The 20,017-nt window shown below is 37.1% G+C and overlaps 1 protein-coding gene across 1 annotated transcript; it reads right to left on the bottom strand.

The window, feature by feature from the left end:
* Positions 1 to 1,993: 1,993 nt before the first annotated feature.
* On the bottom strand, positions 1,994 to 5,542 carry LOC108915434. The gene is made up of 2 exons (XM_018721460.1): positions 5,421 to 5,542; positions 1,994 to 2,101 (listed from the first exon to the last, which is right to left on the bottom strand). The coding sequence occupies exons 1-2, from the start codon at positions 5,511 to 5,513 to the stop codon at positions 1,994 to 1,996; spliced, it is 201 nt and encodes a 66-aa protein (XP_018576976.1). The 5' UTR covers positions 5,514 to 5,542.
* Positions 5,543 to 20,017: the final 14,475 nt, after the last annotated feature.

The raw sequence follows: 20,017 nt of genomic DNA, 5'->3' as shown, positions 1-20,017 counted from the left end.
ACAATATCTCGTTAAATCATCTCAAAGTCCATTGAATTCCAATTCGTGAAATTGGTTTATACAATTGCTGAAAAAGTGGAAATAATTAGTTTGTTCTACTCTTCCTTACGAGTCGTAAGTTAGGACATAAGAACCTTGCAATCGAATCATATACTGTAGATACTGCGTAGGAAAATATGCATACCTGTGATTTTTCAGTACTCAGTAATCATGATTTTAAGCTTATTTTGTATTGTACGACCTGGATTTAGTGCATAAATTCTCTGAATCTGGATCGGTTACAAACAGAAAGCATCATCGTGAACAAGTCGTACGTAATGACGGTAATCAGGTAGCTGATCTGGGTCACATTACAATGGAACCTTTGAGTCTCGGGAAACTTTCAAGTACTTCAGGAATTTCTGAACCTAGTTGCCGTCGAATCTTAAAAATTCATAAGTATCACCCATATAAAATTAATTTGATTCTGATCGCTTGCAGTTCTGTGAAAAAATAAGTGATCGTGCTCGAAAGAATCAAAATTTTTGTACTCGATCGGTTTTTCTGGTGAATGTACGTTGCAACTGGCCAAACCAAAATTTAAAAAGTCGTATGTCGTCGTGAACAGAATTGAAAGAGCTTTAAAATGAAGTGTCACTCAACATGGGGTGCCATTTAAAGTTTAAGAGTATTTTATGCCCCCGCCTAAGGGGTAGCTTCCAAGACACCAAAACTTTACGCCATTACGTGTCCCCCTTGAAAAGAAAATCAACATGTATCAGGTTTTTTTTAATTTTGTTTTTTAATTATAATATTTTCCAGATGGGAAGTTTTAATTCAAACTCCCTGTATGTGTTGATTTTTTTCTTTCTCCTGACTATTTTTTTGTATTTAATTTTTGTTAGTAATTAATAAGTATGTACCTACTTAATAATTTTGTATATGGGAAAACGTTTTAGATTTGTCCACTTCTTCCACCTGATATAAATGAATAATGTATGCACATATTGCGTTTTTGCAATATAAAAAAAATATTTTGATATATACCATAACTTATATGAATATTTCACTCAAACTAAGATGCAAGTGTTATAGTTATTTAATCAAATATGACAACAAAAAGTGCCACCGTAAAAAGAACTTTTGCCTCTCCTGAACAGTTTACATATCGACGATTACCTCCTTACATTACATACAATTGAGGTCTACAATTTACAATTGGCACTGAAATAATCTTGCAGTTTAAAATGAAGAAAAAATTGACATGAATATTTTTTATGATACATAATATTCCTGTTCTTTTCGAACAATTTTGATTACACTTAATTTGCTGACAAATTATAACATTTCCCTTGAACTAGTACGAGAATGATGACAGTAACAGCATAATCATTGATCTCTGATATTCAGAGACAGAAAAGATATACACAGCATTACAACTTCTACAAAACTAGTGTGTTCTTGTAATTTTGAAAAGTGAATGTAATGTTTTCAAATTACATACATACATTTATACAATACCTCCAATGAATGTTCATCTTAAAATGCAATGTATTAAAAAAATTTTAGAAGATATTAAGAAATATATTCTTGAAAAATATTATAAAAACTATTAACCCCTTAGGCAAAATGAATCATCACGGGGTTGTTTTATAAACTAATATTTGTCTAATTGGAAATATTACACTGAAAAAATAGATATTTGGTTCTGATATAATTAAAAGCACTGTAACATAGCAGAAATTTTGGAAACTATTAGTTTCCGTTGTCAAAACTGTTAATCAAAATGTTTAACAGTCAAATACTTTTAAATGTATTTCATTCTCTGCGTTGTAGCAAAATACCCAATTAAACAAAGAAAAAGGATAATCACTAAATATATATAAAAAAAACGTTTTTATTGTAATATTTCATAAGTATATAAATAATAAAAAATAAAGAATAATTTTACTCTTAACAGTATGATACCTAAACAATGAGATCAGTCAATAATATAATTATTGGGTCAAAATCCCTATGATCTCCGTAAACTATTCTTGTAACTTCTACACCGTCTAACTAGTTCAAATTTTCTGTAACGCATGCAATGCCATTGGGGAATTTGAGCCATAACTTCTAAAGCCTGTAACAAAAAGTATTTCACAAAATTTACTTTCATTAAAAATGTTTTCTAAAGAATATGTTCATTGTTCCTTAAAAAAATTACTGTCACCCGCTGTTTTTAGTTTAGATGCTCTTTTAATACAGGGTGTATTGAAAGTCCATTAGGAAACTCCGGGAGGTGATTTTAGGTGTAGGGAATAAAATAATAGCAGTATGTAAAAAGATAAAAGGGAGTATATATTATAGTCCTCAGTACAGGCCCCCCCTGGAAAGTTGATGACCACATACTTTACAACTCGTGAAGAGATTCGTTTTGACGAGTCTACCACACTTTTCCTCTGTGATTTTTCTCGATTCCTCCGCTTTTCCACTCCAATTTCCCGGGGTCTTGAAATGTCAAGACCACATAGTTTTTTTTTTTTAGCTTAAAATTACTGGAAATTTTGTTGCAAACGCCAATTTAAATTTGTCCGACAGAAATTCTTCCGACATTGACGTGTCTACCTGCCGAAACATGCTAAAATGACAGAGTATTGAAAATCAATTACCACATAGGTAATTTTTAGTAAAATTAATTGTAAATAATTAATTCGGTCACAAAAGTATTGTTGTCCGACAAATTTCAAGCCGCGTTTTTTCAGTCCGACGGCTGAAAATCGGAATTTTCACGGGGTATGATAAATCGATTGACATTACAAAGCGTTTCGTTAATAAGTTAAAGGAGGATAGATTTACTAGAAAGTTATAGGTCGTCTATTCTCAGTATTTGCACTATTCGGAACATCCTGAAAATAAATACCTACTTAGATTTGCTATGCGAAATTTTTACAGGATTGTTTACCCTTTCAATAATCAGTCATTAAATAAATATTTACTTAGGTACAATAAACATTTTTAAATATCAAAGCAAATTTAATGATTTTCTGAAGACGACCGGGGATAAAGCCATCGAAACGTTAAGTGCAAGAAAGTGTTTTGTATAAAATATAAGAAACCCAGAAAAATGCAAAATGGGCGTATACAGGAGAAATAAAAATTTAGTACTTCGTAAAAAAGTTCCTATCGAGTTTCAAACCTTCAAAGTAAGAAGTGACAGCAATGAAATTTGAAAAATTATAATAATTCAATGGTGCAATATTCAGTATTATATTTAAAATTATACATCTTTGACAGAGTTACCAAATTTGGAATTTTTTGTCACATTATTCGATTCCTCTCTTTGCTAAAAAAGATATATCCATATTTCAATCAATATCTTACACCGTTTTTTAGGAATGCTGCATTATTATATTAATAAATAAAATACATTAAAATAAAAATAATGAAGTCAAGAAGATATAAAACTGATAAGCATAATGTTGAATATGTGCACCTTTGAATACCTATTTGTTAAATATAAATTAGTAGGTACTGCATTAATAAGTAATAATTAATGTAAATACTGATAGTCAAAATAACATTTACCCAATTTTGATGTAATTTGGCAGAGTTATTTGTACTTTATGTTATTTAGATATATATTACATGTTATTAATATAAAGTTATAAAAAAATTTTAATTTCTAAAAGAAACATTTCCCCATGTCTCTTTTGTGTCGTCCAAGGATATGCAAAAAAGTAGATTTTATTTTTTTTTTCACAAAAATTAATCAAGATACGAAAAACATTTACGAGACAAAAAAGTTGTATTTATAGTTACTTAATTCAAAAAATTTATAAAAATTACAAATAAGTCAGTGGCGTACATTTTTTCTTGTCAAAAATATTCGTTAAGGTAGGTACCGCTCAGGATTTTTTTCATCTTTTTTTGTTGGACTGACGATTTGCGGATATATTTTTGTCGGACATTACAATGTTTGCTTATAAAAAATAATTTTCTACCGTGTGTTATTTTTGTCCGACGTGGTAATCGATTTCTTATACCCCGTGAAAATTCCGATTTCCAGCTGTCGGACTGAAAAAACGCGGCTTGAAATTTGTCGGACAACAATACTTTTTGACTGAATTAATTATTTACAATTAATTTCACTAAAAATTACTTATGTGGTTAATTGATTTTCAATACCCTATAATTTTGGCTTGTTTCGGCCGGTAGACACGTCAATGTCAGAAGAACTTCTATCGGACAAATTTAAATGGGCATTTACAACAAAATTTCCAGTAAGTTAAGCTAAAAAAAAAAACGATGTGGTCTTGGACATTTCAAGACCCCGGGAAATTGCATTTTTGTGGACTTCTCCGAGTGGAACAGCGGAGGAATCGAGAAAAGTCATAGAGGAAAAATGTGGTAGACTCGTCAAAACGAAGCTCCTCACGAGTTGAGTTATAAAGTATGTGCTAATCAATTTTGCAGGGGGTGGGGGGGTGCTGTACTGTGGACCGCACGAAAGCTCACGAACGTACTTTTTCGCTTTCGGTTGTAGTTTTGGCAGAAACCGAAACTTCAATTTAGCGCCGAAACCGAAATGATATTTTGATTTTTAATGATTTTTTCTGTTCAAAAATATAAATGTTTACTTCTTTCTAAGACTTTTTACTATATTAACACACCGAAGATGCCGACAGTGAAGAACGGCGAAAGCGTTGGATACGACCAATTACAGAGGTCACTACAGAACGTCACGTCACCATTGTCAAGTCTAAAGTTGCATAGATGAATCTATGATGCAAGTTTGAAAGGATTAGCATTTTTTTATCTTCCCACTCGAACGAACAAATAAAGTTCATAAAAAACAATTTCCAAAATCTTTCGTTTTTATGTCCAAGCGATAGAGTGGATATATTCACATTTTTCAGATTGGGTGGAGAAAACATTTTCAATTCACATCCTCTGGAATGTCACTATTGCAGGAATAGAAACGTTTAATGCTTGTTTTTATTGCTTCCCGCACCCCGCGCCCTTAAAAGGTGTACCAAATCTGTATCAGATCAGATTAGAATTAAGATAATAAAAGTTGACTTAACTTCAGTTGTTTTTACCTCAGCAATCTGTGGTTGCCTATTGACCACTGTTTTTTAGGACACCCTGTAAATTAAACGAAGACATTGGAATAAGAATACGTAAGAATATATGGGAATAATTTGGAGTAAAAGGTAATAAGACGGAACAGGAAAGGAAATAAATCGGACAAAGCGATTAAATTCCAATAAACGGGAATCAGTGTAGGTACATTTTGAGGGTTAGTGGATCACTCTTCAGCATTGAAAACCCATTGAATTTACGCTGGTAATTTGGCATAAATTATTATAGATTATATCATAACATATATCTTATCGATAGTACTTTTATAAGTTCAAAATGTTCAAGTGGTATACCTATTTACTTTAAAATAATCTTACCGATTCTAAATTTCCCACAGGAAGTGTTATACACAACTGGAACATTCCAACCAAAATTAAAAGGAGACATCCACTCGCGGGTAACCACCTCATCTTAACTGCATCTACCTACTTATTCTTTAAATTAGTTTTATCTTCGACGCACAAAGTGCAACTTAATAATATTTATGCACTTGTCAAAGCCCTCTTATTTATACCGATGACATAAAATGCTTCAACCTACATTTTAATGATTTGTGAACTCTTATTGGACCTACTTTAGAACATCGTATAACCCATATTAATTTTTTTCTTAACATTGCCTTTGTCCTACTTTTTCAGTGGACCTACGTGACATTCAATAAAACCTTATAAAGGCAATTTTGAACGTCTATAAACACACATAAACAACGAACAACGGTGGTAAATAAACAGATATACTGTTCATAGAAAGGGTATATTATGGGTTACTTTAATAATACGTAATTTGAGAATTTAATGCTACTACAATAGTAGACCAAGAAATAAAGGTGAAAAATCATCGAGAAATCATGAAAATTACTGGGCGTGATTTTATTGTTGGAAAGTCTTGGGAGACGATTTGATCTAGAGCAAACTCATCTTTAAAATTAGACTTTATAAGTTAAAATTGCTTCATAAACAAAAAATTTATTGCAAAATTAAACGGAAAAAGTGCTTTTTCTTTAATTGTTAATAACTTGCGAGTTATTATATCCTTAAAAGATGTGCAAAAGATGGGCTCGATCGGTCAAATAGTTTTTGCAAAATTCCATTTATTTATCCCATTTTTGCAAAAAAGGCTCATTTTCAAATGACTATTCCGGGGACAGGGTTATGACTAAAACATTCTTTTTGGGTTCATTTCTTCGAAGAGGCACCAAGTATTCTCCAGTTAAATAAAATAAAAAATATATTTTTTTCAAATTTAGTTGTATATAATTGTTATTAAATAAAAGACACTTTTTTCCCTAATAATCAAATAAAATAACTCCGCGATTTTTAACGTTTGAAAGAAGTTATATACACCATTCGAAAGCTAGTAAAAAACCTACAAATTGAAAAAAAAACAAGTTTCTACGACCGGAGTCAGCAATTTTTTTTTAATCAGCAATTTATTATAAAAATTAAGACCTGAAATTTTAACTTTTTGTAAATGAAGGTTTAAACTTTATACCCTGTTAATTATAATTAAATTTGCCCATAATTGATCAATCCAGAGCCCGTCAAAGTAAGGGTACGCGTCAGTAGCCCTTCAGGGAGAGGTGGTGGGGGGATCTTCCTCTCAACCAGGAAAAAAACTGACAATGTCAAATTTGTAATATCTCAGCTTCTATGGGACGTAGAACCTTCTTTTTTTTAATTTGGGATAGCTCGACGAAAAAATTATTTCTGGATTATTTCTACACCCTTGTAAAACCACCCCCTACCCACCTAAAAATGAATTTTTCGAAATTTTTTTTTACATTTATTTTTATTTGAATTATTTTAGACAATAGTTCTCAATAAAAAAATGTTGTCAAAATTATTTTAACCCTTCAAAATTAATTTAACCCCCTCAACCCAAATGACGCTATACTTTTTTCATGACCCATTTGATGAGACGCCTCTTGTATTATCATTCCCAAGACTTTCCAACAATAAAATCACGCCCAGTAATTAATAAATTTCAAAATGTTTCCTTTCATATACTCGACGGCCGAAAATATAGATAGTGATTCATACATAATATACATAGAAACACTATTACCGTAAAGTGTATAAAACTTAAAATGATTTTTATAACGGTTCAATATTATTTGCTTATGTTAAATGATGTGCCGCTCTCTTTGCACATCGATAGGATCTATAACAGTCATAGACTGAGTTACACTGAACGCGATTTATTTCCTATCTCTGTCTATCGCACTTATTACAGATAGGGAAATGCTCTTTTTAGTGGGTGTAAACGGACGTACGTAGAATTCGAGTTAGCCGTAGTTAGAAACGTCAAACTATAAGCGCGCGCGAGGGTTTGCATATTCCGTGACTATAGTAAATTTATAAATTAAAAAAATACAATCGGGACGTTTTAAAACGTAGGAATAATAATTAAAATGGATCAAAGTGCCGGTTGTAGCAAACGGTCTGTTGCTCATAAACGCCCTAACCTATGCGATGCGGAATTAATAATGGTAAAAAACGTGTATAAAGGAATTCGGTCGCGAAATTCTAATACAAGTGTAAGTGAAGCTGTTGATATGTGTAGTTCGTTGACAAAAGTATCCGTTGCTACTGTTTATCGTGCCATAAAAAATAGTGTAGAAGTGAATCCAAAGAAGAAAAAAGTGGAAACACGAGGGAGGAAGAAAATAGAAGTCGACGTTGACGTGAAATACTCCATACGTAGGAAAATTCATGGATTTTTCTTTAGAAATGAAATACCAACGATAAAGAAAATTCAAGCTGCAATAGCTGAAGATGAGGATATTCCTAATTTCTCTGATAAGGTTCTTAGAAGAATAATGCGTGACATGAATTTTCGATATTTGAAACGGAATCGGAATAGTATGCTCGTTGAAAAAGACGAAATTGTGGTATGGCGAAGAGAATACTTAGAAAAAATAAGAGAACTTCGTGCATCTGGTAAGAAGATATATTACATGGATGAAACATGGGTAAACGAAGGTCATACTGTATCAAAAGTTTGGCAGGATGGTAATGTTAAGAGTAAGAGACAAGCATTTTTAGATGGATTTTCTACTGGATTAAAGGCACCTTCTGGAAAAGGACGAAGATTGATTATAACACATATTGGAAGCGATACGGGATTTTTAGAAAATGGTTTGCATGTATTTGAGTCACGAAAAACGGGAGATTATCATGAAGATATGAACAGCGACGTGTTTGAAAAATGGTTTGAATATGTTTTATCATATCTGGAGCCAGGAGCAGTTGTTGTGATGGATAACGCACCTTATCATAGTAGAAGAGTTGAAATGTTACCGACATCAGCATGGAGAAAAGGAAATATTATGGACTGGTTACAATCGAAAAATATTGAATATACAGAAACCATGCTAAAAGTACAATTATTAAAAATTGTCCAAAGAGAAAAAGGTCAATACATTAAGTATGTAGTGGATGAGATGGCCAAAGATCGAGGAATTCGTGTACTCCGTTTACCGCCATACCACTGTGAATTAAACCCAATTGAGTTGGTTTGGGCACAAATAAAGAATGAAATCGCACGAAAAAACACCACCTTTAAAATAAACGACGTGAAATTATTATTACAGGATGCTATTAATCACGTCACTGCTGAAACATGGTGTAAGTGTATTGGACATGCACAGAAAGAGGAACAACGTATGTGGGATCTTGATACAACGGTAGAAGTGTTCATAGAACCAGTCATTATTCATTTGGGTGAAGATGATTCTAGTGATAGTGATAGCAACAGTGATATGTGAAATATATAATGTGAATAATGTGATATGTAAGTATTTAAATATATTAATAGTGAAGTGATTATGTGGCAGTGAAGTGAAAGTGTGACAGTGATAATATTCGTGAGATAATTATTATAAAATATGTAAGTACCTACTTAAATAAATATATTAATAGTAAACATTACAATATTTTGCGGCGGCGTAAGCCGGGTGGTGGTGGGTTATCGATGCCCAAGAGGGCATCGTTTTATAGAAAACACTTAAAATTTAAAAACAAAATGTTACTAAAATATTTTTGAAGTTTTCTCGATAAAACCTCTAAAAATAATAGATGTTATGTTTTATTATGTTTTTTCCATGTTTTCTACATCTTGTTGCCTTTTACGTATACACGTCTATGGATTTTCGATCCCCGCACGCCTCATCCTCCTTACTAGTCCAAGAGCTAGCGATGAATCACTATCTATAACTTCGGCCGTCGAGTATAGTCTATAATTTACATATAGGTATGTGCGAAAGAGGTCAAATTATGTATAACATGCTTAGTTTCAATATTTATTTACACATTAAATTGATTATTGACTATGAAATGACTATGTGCGAAAGAGGTCAAATTATGTATAACATGCTTAGTTTCAATATTTATTTACACATTAAATTGATTATTGACTATGAAATGACTATGTGCGAAAGAGGTCAAATTATGTATAACATGCTTAGTTTCAATATTTATTTACACATTAAATTGATTATTGACTATGAAATGACTATGTGCGAAAGAGGTCAAATTATGTATAACATGCTTAGTTTCAATATTTATTTACACATTAAATTGATTATTGACTATGAAATTCTATAAGAAACATTTAGAGACTCACCTATAATGTGTCAAAATTTTTATCTGTTCCAAATAAATAGAAATTATTACATTAAACTAGTAAAGATTTTTCTTCTTAACACGTCAAAAACCGACCCTCCAAGCGTATTCTGCGATCACAGTTGCGTACGGTACAGCATTTAGATGAACAGTTTAATAGTTTGGCCATCGATTTTTTCAAAAAGTTTATATAAATCTGAAAAAATTCCGGTAGACATTATTGTCTGATCAACCCTGATCAGCATTCAGTTCCTTTTTAGCTAAACCAGTTTTCGAGTTTTTGTTTTTTTTTCTTTATGAAAGCACTTGCACAAAAACCGACAATCGCAGCGTGTTTAGGCATCCCAGGTGCGTACATAAACGCCTTTAGAAGGTACTTTAATTTTTGAAAATTTTGGTGCTGTTAGAGATACATCATTCCAATCACTTTTTCGGTCAGTGAAGTGAACGCTCGTGTCGATTGACTAATCAAGATGCATTAAATTATAAATAAATCTTTCTTTTATTTATAGAACAGTAATATAATTTCTAATTTTCTACTGTAGCTTAACAGTTCACAATAATGGCTATATCTTCCTCGATATAGCCAATATTCGATCACGTTAAAAAAACAACTTTTCATTTTGCTCCGTACAATAACAATATATATTCTCAAAGTTGAGACAAAACCGTCTTTAGATGAGTTCTTCAATTCTGAAAAATTTGAGAAAATTCCGGTGAATTATAACGGCCTTGACCCAAGGATTTTATACTTATATAAAATCCTTGGCCCTGACCAATCTAAAATTGAATTCAGTTTCTCTAGCTCCACCAGTTTTTGAGATATTATGATTTTCTCTTTTCAGTTTTCGGTTATAGTTATATTCGGTAGGCAACATATAATACAATCTATGTGTATATTTGGTTGTATAATATTTCTTAAAATATAGGTCTGTTCCAACAAGAGTCAGGGATTGATTCCGAACCGTTTGAAATGTTTGGCCAGCTAAGTTCTAAATGTGCCTTAAGTGCATTTCGAACGGTTCGGAACCAATTCCTGACTCCTGTTGGAACAGACCTTATATGTATAATATAGAAATGCATAAAAATGGACAACACAATAAATAGTTCCAAATGTTTATGCCTTCATATATTGTTCAGAAATTACACTAAACTGATGAAGAATTCTTTATTAGGTTGTCAAACGTTGATTGAAGTATTCTGTCTTCAGTCAATGTTGTCAACACAGTCTCAACTTCACTGGTCAATTAATAAACTTTTTGTATAGTAGGGATGGGCGCGCCCACTAAACATTTTTCAGTTTCTGACATGTTCCAGAAACGTTTCCATTTTTCTTGAAACGTTTCATAAAAAATCCATGCAACGTTCTGGTAACCCAATAGAAACCGAAGATGTCCTCCCCAAAATACGTTTCCAATGAAACGTTTCAAAAAATTGGTTTCAGTAACATTCTTTTGATGTTCCATTTATGCACTCGATATTTTTGTTTTACGTTTCAGTATATTTTCAGAAATGTTTGAGTAACATAATAATTTTTATACCATATTGTTCTCATAATGCTCTCAACTTTAGATAATTTCCATTTCAGAAGCGTTTTTGAAACAGTATAAACAGTGTGAGTAATTTTTTAAATATTTCTAATACTCTTTTGTAATATTTTTATTTGTATTGTGAATGACTTAATTCGTAATCCAGACAATTTTTTCTGATTTCTCAAAAAATTTAACTGAAAAATGTTATTGTATATTAAAAAAAATAACTGCTCTTCTAGTTTGGGGATGCAGCAACTTTTATCAAGAATTTTTTTCTTTTTGAGAAGCCACTGAAAAAGTTTCTAATATGGATTACGGATTCTGCCATTCATCGTACAAATAAAAATGTCACAAAACAATATCAGAAGCATTTTAAAAAAGCTACACATCATTTTATATTGTTCAAATACGCTTCTGAAATGGAAATTTTCTAATGTTGAGACCATCATGAATATGGTAACAATGACGAAATGATAATTAAAAAAATTAGTTATGATAATGAATCTTGAAATGGTAGGTACATGAAAAACAAATAACATTACTGAAAAATAATATAAAGAAGTTACAATTTCTTCTACGCATAGTCAATATTACATCTAACCTTTTTATAATAAATTTTACAGTAGAAATAAATAAGATACAAAAGGATATCTTGAAAAAATAAATATTTGTAGGTATACTTAAACTCTTTTATTTAAGCATTCCTATACACGTACACAAATATAAACATTTGTACAAAATATAAAATAAATGACATATATTTCACTTGATTCTTCCGTATTTCAAATAGTTCTCCGAAACGTATAGTTCCATGTTCCATTTTTTTAGTTTTTGTCCTCTTGTCTTTAATAGGTATTAGGTAGTGGGTATAATAACTATGTTTAGGTAGATGTGACGCAAAATTCGAAATATCTACACATCGTTTTAAACATTTTGCATCAATATTCACTATTTTATATGCAATAACCACAACTACACACACTATAAATTATCACATAAAATAGCATCAAAGTAACGATCATGGAGACTATTCTCCCTGATAACGATGAACAACTAAGCCAGGCAGACGGGTAAAGGCAAACCGCAAACCTAACCTAACACCTAACCAGGGCCCGAGAACTTATACTTGAAAATATGGGGAGACTGGGAACCACGTGACTTGAGATGGATATACAAGTTGGGGAAAGAGTCTATAGATGTCGCCACAAAAATTTTGTAGAATAAATTTTGACAATTGCAATTATGAATCATTTCATGTCATTCATGTTGTTCATGTTTATTGTTGGTTAGGTTNATATAAAATAAATGACATATATTTCACTTGATTCTTCCGTATTTCAAATAGTTCTCCGAAACGTATAGTTCCATGTTCCAATTTTTTTTGTTTTTGTCCTCTTGTCTTTAATAGGTATTAGGTAGTGGGTATAATAACTATGTTTAGGTAGATGTGACGCAAAATTCGAAATCTACACATATCGTTTTAAACATTTTGCATCAATATTCATTATTTTATATGCACCTTACAATAACCACAACTGCACACACTATAAATTATCACATAAAATAGCATCAAAGTAACGATCATGGAGACTATTCTCCCTGGTAACGATGAAGAACAACGAAGCCAGGCAAACGGGTAAAGGCAAACCGCAAACCTAACCTAACACCTAACATAATACGAATTGAAAACGGCACACGAGAAATAAATAAATTCGGGCTGTTACGCGCGGTCTGCGCAAGTAACATACATTTTTTCTAGACTTGTGTTATAAATATGCTACCATAATTTTTTTTCTGTTTATGTCTGGTTGTACATATAACAAAGGCAAATGAACTAACGCTTGCTATAATGATGGGGCTTGAGTGCAAAATTTAAGTAATGCCGAATGGAAGTTCCATAAGATAAACAAAAGCAGAGTGTTATTTGTTTGTCGTTGTTACGTTTCCGAGATCGAAAGGGAATGTTTCGAGTAATGTTTCAAACTCACTTCAATTGGAATGTTTCGGCTATGTTTCACTAAGTAAGTTTTCAAGTGCTACATTTCTGTAGTGAAACAGCAACGTTTCTAGTTATTGTTTCAAATGTGTAGTAAAACAGCTCATTTGCAACGTTTCATTTACGTTTCGTGTTTGGTGGGCGGTTATTCAAAAATAACCGGTTATCGGTTTACCGGTTATTTTTCTTAATCGGTTAAACTTGAATCGGTTAACCTCCACCTAAAAACCGGTATTGAAATAATATTTTAAATTTTTGTGAGATTTTATTAAAGAAAACAATGATGCAACATTTAGAGGCAACAATTATCACAAACATGTTTTGTTTCACTTACAAATAATAAATTACTAAATGAAAATTAAAATATAAAAATGCAATAAAAGTGCTATCTATACAGGGTGTCCCATAAGCACATGATCAAAAAGGTACTGCGACGTTCTTTGTGCTTAAAAGAAGACGATTTGACCCAACTCTCATTAAGAAAAAATGTCTGGCTTCTTTGCTATTGACTGTCAAAATTCTTGAAAAAAAAAATGTTTTTTGTAATATCTGGAGAATGTTACGATGGATTTTAATGAAATTTGCTGTGGACTTGTTCCTAAGTAAAACTCATGTTTTGATTAAGCAACCGCCATTATTCTATGGCTAGAAATTGGCCTCAATGATTTGGGATCGAGGGGGATTATCCCTCTTTATCCTGCCTCATCTCGTGTAGGCCTGGACAGCCTTCGTAGGTGGGCCCCATCCGTCGTCTACCCCAACCGCAAATGCGGCCGGTGTAGGCGCTTTGTGGGACCTCCTTTTGTCCTGGCTGGGCCCCGCCGGCTAGGGCCCTTTCTTCTGGCGCTCTTCTTGCTTCGCCGGCTCGTCTGTGTAAACCCCGGGGGTAGTGTCATGTTTATGTGTGGTGTGGTTGGGTAGGGTAGTGCGGCTATGCAGCCTGGGATGCGCTTTGCTAAGGTGGCCCTTAGCCCAGCGCGGGTAGGGGAGGGGTAAGGAGGGTATGGGGGGTGTGTATGTGTGTGTGTGTGTGTGTGTGTCGTTGTCTTCGTTTCTTGATCCTGGCTGTCTCTGAAACAGAAAAGGTTAGCGGGCAGGGGGGGGGTCATTGGGGTGGTCACCCAGGGTCAAAAAGTTGGTGTCTAGGTCTTTTGTGTTTGTCGGTCACGTCGGGTACGTAGTCAACGGCTTGCCTGAGGAGGGGATTGTCATGTCTAGCGGCTACGTCAAATCGTTTCTCCGCGTTTTGTCTTATTGTCTGTGTAGCGTTTGTGTATTGTAAGTCTCGTAATATGTCAGTGTTTCTTACGTACCAGGGCGCGTCGGTGGCCGTGCGGAGGGCTATGTTTTCCACAGCCTGTAATGACTTTAAGTGGCTTTTTGCCGCGTGACCCCACGCCGTGGAGGCGTAGGTTAGCTGCGGTTGAAGTACCACCTTGATAAGCGTTCGCTTATTCCTTAAACTGAGGGTGTTTCCACCTTTGAGTAAGGGATAGAGCCTAGCCCTGGTGGTCTTCGCTCGCGCCACCGTCTCCACGATGTGCGGTTTCCACGTGAGACGCTGGTCCATCGTCACGCCCAGGTATCGTGTTTGTCGATTCCAGGAGATAGGTTCCTGGGATAGTGTCAGTCTGTCGAGGTTTTGTGGGATTTTTCGTTTGGTAAAAAGGATAGCCGAACTTTTGTTGGGATTAATTTTGACTTTCCACCTGTTGCACCAGGTTTCAAGTTGGTCTAAGGAGTTTTGGAGGAGGGAGACGGAATATCTAGGATCTACGGATTGGGATGTGATTGTCAGGTCGTCGGCGTATAAGTATATGTTGGTGTTGGGGGGATGTGGGATGTCGGAGTTGTAAATGGTGTATAGGTGTGGGGACAGGACGGTGCCCTGGGGGACACCGGCCTCCATGGGACGGGTGGTGGAAAGGGAATCTTGGATTTGGATGCGGAATTTTCGGTGGTGTAGGTAGGATTTTATGAGTTTGGTAAAGGATATGGGATATTGGTTGGTGAGCATTTTCATCAGTAGGCCTTCATGCCAAACCGTATCGAAGGCCTTTGCGACGTCCAGGAAGACAGCACCAGTGTACTGTCCCCTGTTGAAGGCCGCCGTGATGTGCTCGGTAAGGCGAAGGATTTGGAGTTCAGTGGAGTGATTGGGTCGGAAGGCGAACTGCTCGTCTGGAATGACTTGCAGTTCTTGGGAGTGGGTTCTTAGACGGGTTAGGATAATTTTTTCTACCACTTTGCTCATAGCCGGGAGCAGGCTAATGGGCCGGTAGTTGGATGGGATGGTGTGATCTTTGTTGGGTTTTGGGATAAGGATTATGTTTGCTGTTTTCCAGCGGGTAGGGAAGTGTCTTAGTCTGAGTGTCGCGTTTGTTATGTTTAGTAGGGCCATGAGGCCCTTGTGTGGTAGTCGTTTAAGTGTCGTGTTATGTATATTGTCGGGTCCGGGGGCTTTTCTGTTTTTAAGTCTGCGTATTGTCAGTCTTAGTTCGTCAGGTGTTGCGGGGGGGATTATGTCATTGTCTGGCTCTCTGTCGACGCGTCGGGCCGCGCGCTCAGCCACTATCTCGAATTCCTCGTCTTCGTCGGGCAGCTGAGGCAGTCTACACTGCAGTTCCAGGCTATCGGCGAAAGCCTCGGCCTTTTCCTGGTTCGTGTAAACCACCCCCACACTACCGTGGATTGGAGGAATTTTACGGCGAGCGGTCTGTCGCAGGGCCCTCTGCGTTTTCCAGAGGCTGTTGTCTTGTGGATCCAGCGACTCCAGGTGCCTAGCCCAGTTATCCTGGGCCAGTTCATCCAGAGCCGCCTTCACCCGTCTGTTAAGTACGTTTAAGTCATGTCTGTGTCGGGGGAGGCGGGTGCGGGTGGCAAGCCGTTTCGCACGTCGTCTGTCACGTATTAAGTTTTTTATGTCATCGGGGAGGGTGCCCCGGGGGTTTGTCAGTCGGGGGACAATAGTCTCCGTCGTAGTCTGAGTCAGGGCGTTTTTAATGTCAGTCTCAAGGGAGAGGATTGCCGCCTCCAGATCATGGGTGGTTTCGATGACTGGGAGCGCCATGTTTCCTTGCATTACTGTTCGGAAACGCTCCCAGTCAGTGAACCTCCTCGTGAAGGTGCCTTCATATCTCTGTCTTCGCCCCAGATCCAGAAATATTGGATTGTGGGCGGAAGACCCTTCGTATTGGGTGGATATTTGGGCATTTAACGGTATAGATTTTAAGAGGGCAATGTCGATAACGTCGGGGCGTCCTACGGGTCCGTAATGTGTCGGTTCTGTCGGTCCGAGTATAGTCAAGTCGTCGTGTCTGTCTTGGTAATTCAGCAGGACGCGACCTCTTGTGGTCGTCGTCCCGCTGTGCCATATGGGGGACTTCGCGTTGAAGTCCCCGATGGCAATTGTCTGGGGCCAGGAAAGGATTTTGTCTAAGTCATTGTCAAGTAGTGGTAGTCTGGGTGGGTGGTAACAGGACACCACCGCAACGTCTCCATGCCGTAGCGATCTCACCGCTATCGCCACGGCCTCTGTGTTTTGAGTTTGGAGCCGCTGCAGCGGATAGTGGTCGATGCACTTCTTTACTATGAGTGCAACACCACCCCCGTTACGGTTTCTGTCATGTCTGTATATGTCATAGTCAGGGATGGAGGTACGGGATGCCTCGCTGAGGTAGGTCTCCTGGACAGCCATAACGTCTATGTTTAGACGGTTCAAGATGTCCACGAGTTCCGTTTTTTTGGCCCGGAACCCGTCAAGGTTCCAGGACGAAATTCTCAGCGAGGAGGGTTGGGAGGGCCGACGAGCCATTAGAAGTCGAATAATTTTTGCATATTCGACACCATGGTCGTCAGCTGGACGCAGAAGTCCTGAAGACGCTTTGTTGCGTCAATCAGGGCCGCCGCGCCCGGTTGGGAGGGTGTCGTGTCTGTGTGTGCGTGTGGTGAGGTGTTGTGTTTTTGTTTTTGTGTGTTTTGTGTTTTTCTGGTCATGTCAGCGTATGTGCGTCCTGGGGTTGTGTTTGGGGTGGGTAGGAGGGGCTGTCTGTGTGTTTGTGTAGTGTTTTGTGTCGTGTGTGTGTCTGTGTTTTGTGTTTTTGTGTTTTTAGCTTTGGGGTACTGAGGGCACCCCATATAGCTGGCGGGGTGTGGCCCGGCGCAATTTGCACACCTGGCGGGCGTGTCTTTGGCCTTTTTGCATACGTGCGTGCTGTGGTTTTCGCCACATTTTACGCACTTTGGCTCAGCTGTGCACCGGGTCTGGCCGTGGCCGAACCGCTGGCACCGGTGGCACTGTGTGGCAACCCGCTGCTTTCGCTGCAGCTCTACTCGAACCACGAGCGAGCAGCAGCGGGTTACCTTCAGGATGTCCTCCTGGTCCTGTGGGGCCTGAACTAGGACCAGGGGCATTTCCTGTTTATTTTGACGGCTCGCCATGCGGTGCACTATTGCGCCGGGGAACCCTTGTCTTGCGAGGTCGAGTTGGACCTCACTTGGCGAAACACCCGCAGGTATTCCGCGTATCACCACCCTCAGCGTTTTTTCTTCGCTGAGGGTGAAGGTGTGGTACTCCTCGCCTTTGTCTGTCAGTGTCTTTGTCAATAGTCTGTGGTCATTAGGTGTGTTTGGGTATATGGCTATACCGTCTTTAGTCAATTTGGCTTTTGTGTAGTTAATGTTAAGTGTCGTGAGTATTTTTTGTACTTGCGTCCACCGTTCTTGCTTTCGCAAGATTACCGGGGGGACTTGTTTGGTTTTGTCTGTCTGTTTTTGTGTGTTTTTTGGGGTATTTTGTAGGGCGCTTGTGGAGGGTGTAGGTGTGGGGGGGCGCGTGTTTGGTGTTTGTGTGATTAAGCAACCGCGTCCATCTGTCTTGGGCTAGTGCTAAATTCTTGAGTGTCTTAATTGCTACAAGAATTACCAGAACTTTTTATTTGCATGGTCTCTGGAATTAATTCATTTTATTTTTATTGATGCATCAGTACTTTTTCGAGATTTTCGTGCTCTTGGTAAAATCTTGTAGCATTCATATATTTTACAATTTTAGACAATCATTATCACTACTAATCAAGTACAACAACTACTCACTACTACTACTACTATCGCAGTAAGCGATGTTCGATGTTTCATAATAAGTGAATTGTCAATCAATTCGTTTCGAATGGCGTTTTCTAATGAAGAGATGACGACTGATCAAAGTCGTAGGGTTTTTCGAAGACAACTTGGGTGGGAGAGTGTACGCGTACACGCGGCGCGACACCCTGTATATATCTCTAATAAATAAAAGTGCTCTAATTTATCTCTGTATTTCTTTAATAGAAAAAATTATGTAGTCATGTATCTGATTTTAATTTTAATCTAAATAAAATGTCCGGCCGAATTATATAGTCATGTATTTGATTTAAATTTTAATCTAAATAGAATGTCCGGCCGACGATAGCTTAAGTCTGATCTATTATCAAGTTTAGCGTTAGAGCACAATATATGTACTTTAATCGTATACTGTACTGTGAGCTATAGGGGTCGGTCTTGGTAAAATAACCGGCACCGGGTTTTTGACAAAAATAATCGGTTATCAGGTTAAACTGAACTCGGGAAATAACAGGTTTTTGACCAGTTAACCGACACACAAAAATCGGTTATTCATTTAACCGGTTATTTTTGCCCATCCCCACGGATTTCTTAAATTAAACTTTAAGAAATCCGTGCCCTTCCCTAATGTATAGATGTCTGCCCAGTATCAGTGGTGGAGATATTGAAGGACATAGCCACCATTTAATACAAAGATTTCCTACTTTAACGGGTTTGGGCCGTCCGCGAGTAGGGAATATTGTTATTAATGCCGTAAGATCTGACAAATTACCATTTGTCGTTATTATTTATTATATTTATTGCTTTTGTTACAACATTATAGCAGTTTAAATAACAAAGTACCTCTTTTAAGAGGCCCAGTAACAACAATAAAACAAAAAACAGACATGTTACATAATATAAATTTCACCACTGAGCTTTATAGGTCAGTGCTAGTTATCGCACAATCGTGCTTATTAATAAAATGAAGAAAATGATGGAAAAAAATCCGTTCTATTACAAATACCTCGATTACTCATCGTTATTTTTATATATGTTTTGTACTCAACTAAATATCGATGTCATTTTTTGAATACGCCATTATTCTATGGCTAGAAATTGGCCTCAATGATTTGGGATCGAGGGGGATTATCCCTCTTTATCCTGCCTCATCTCGTGTAGGCCTGGACAGCCTTCGTAGGTGGGCCCCATCCGTCGTCTACCCCAACCGCAAATGCGGCCGGTGTAGGCGCTTTGTGGGACCTCCTTTTGTCCTGGCTGGGCCCCGCCGGCTAGGGCCCTTTCTTCTGGCGCTCTTCTTGCTTCGCCTCTCGTCTGTGTAAACCCCGGGGGTAGTGTCATGTTTATGTGTGGTATGGTTGGGTAGGGTAGTGCGGCTATGCAGCCTGGGATGCGCTTTGCTAAGGTGGCCCTTAGGCTAGCGCGGGAGGGGAGGGGTAAGGAGGGTATGGGGGGTGTGTATGTGTGTGTGTGTCGTTGTCTTCGTTTCTTGATCCTGGCTGTCTCTGAAACAGAAAAGGTTAGCGGGCAGGGGGGGGGGTCATTGGGGTGGTCACCCAGGGTCAAAAAGTTGGTGTCTAGGTCTTTTGTGTTTGTCGGTCACGTCGGGTACGTAGTCAACGGCTTGCCTGAGGAGGGGATTGTCATGTCTAGCGGCTACGTCAAATCGT

The sequence above is a fragment of the Anoplophora glabripennis genome, unplaced genomic scaffold (assembly GCF_000390285.2).
Source record: "Anoplophora glabripennis isolate ALB-LARVAE unplaced genomic scaffold, Agla_2.0 scaffold1116, whole genome shotgun sequence".
Classification (NCBI taxonomy): domain Eukaryota; kingdom Metazoa; phylum Arthropoda; class Insecta; order Coleoptera; family Cerambycidae; genus Anoplophora; species Anoplophora glabripennis.
Note: the sequence above shows the minus strand (reverse complement) of the source record. Positions and strands in the feature narration are given on the sequence as shown.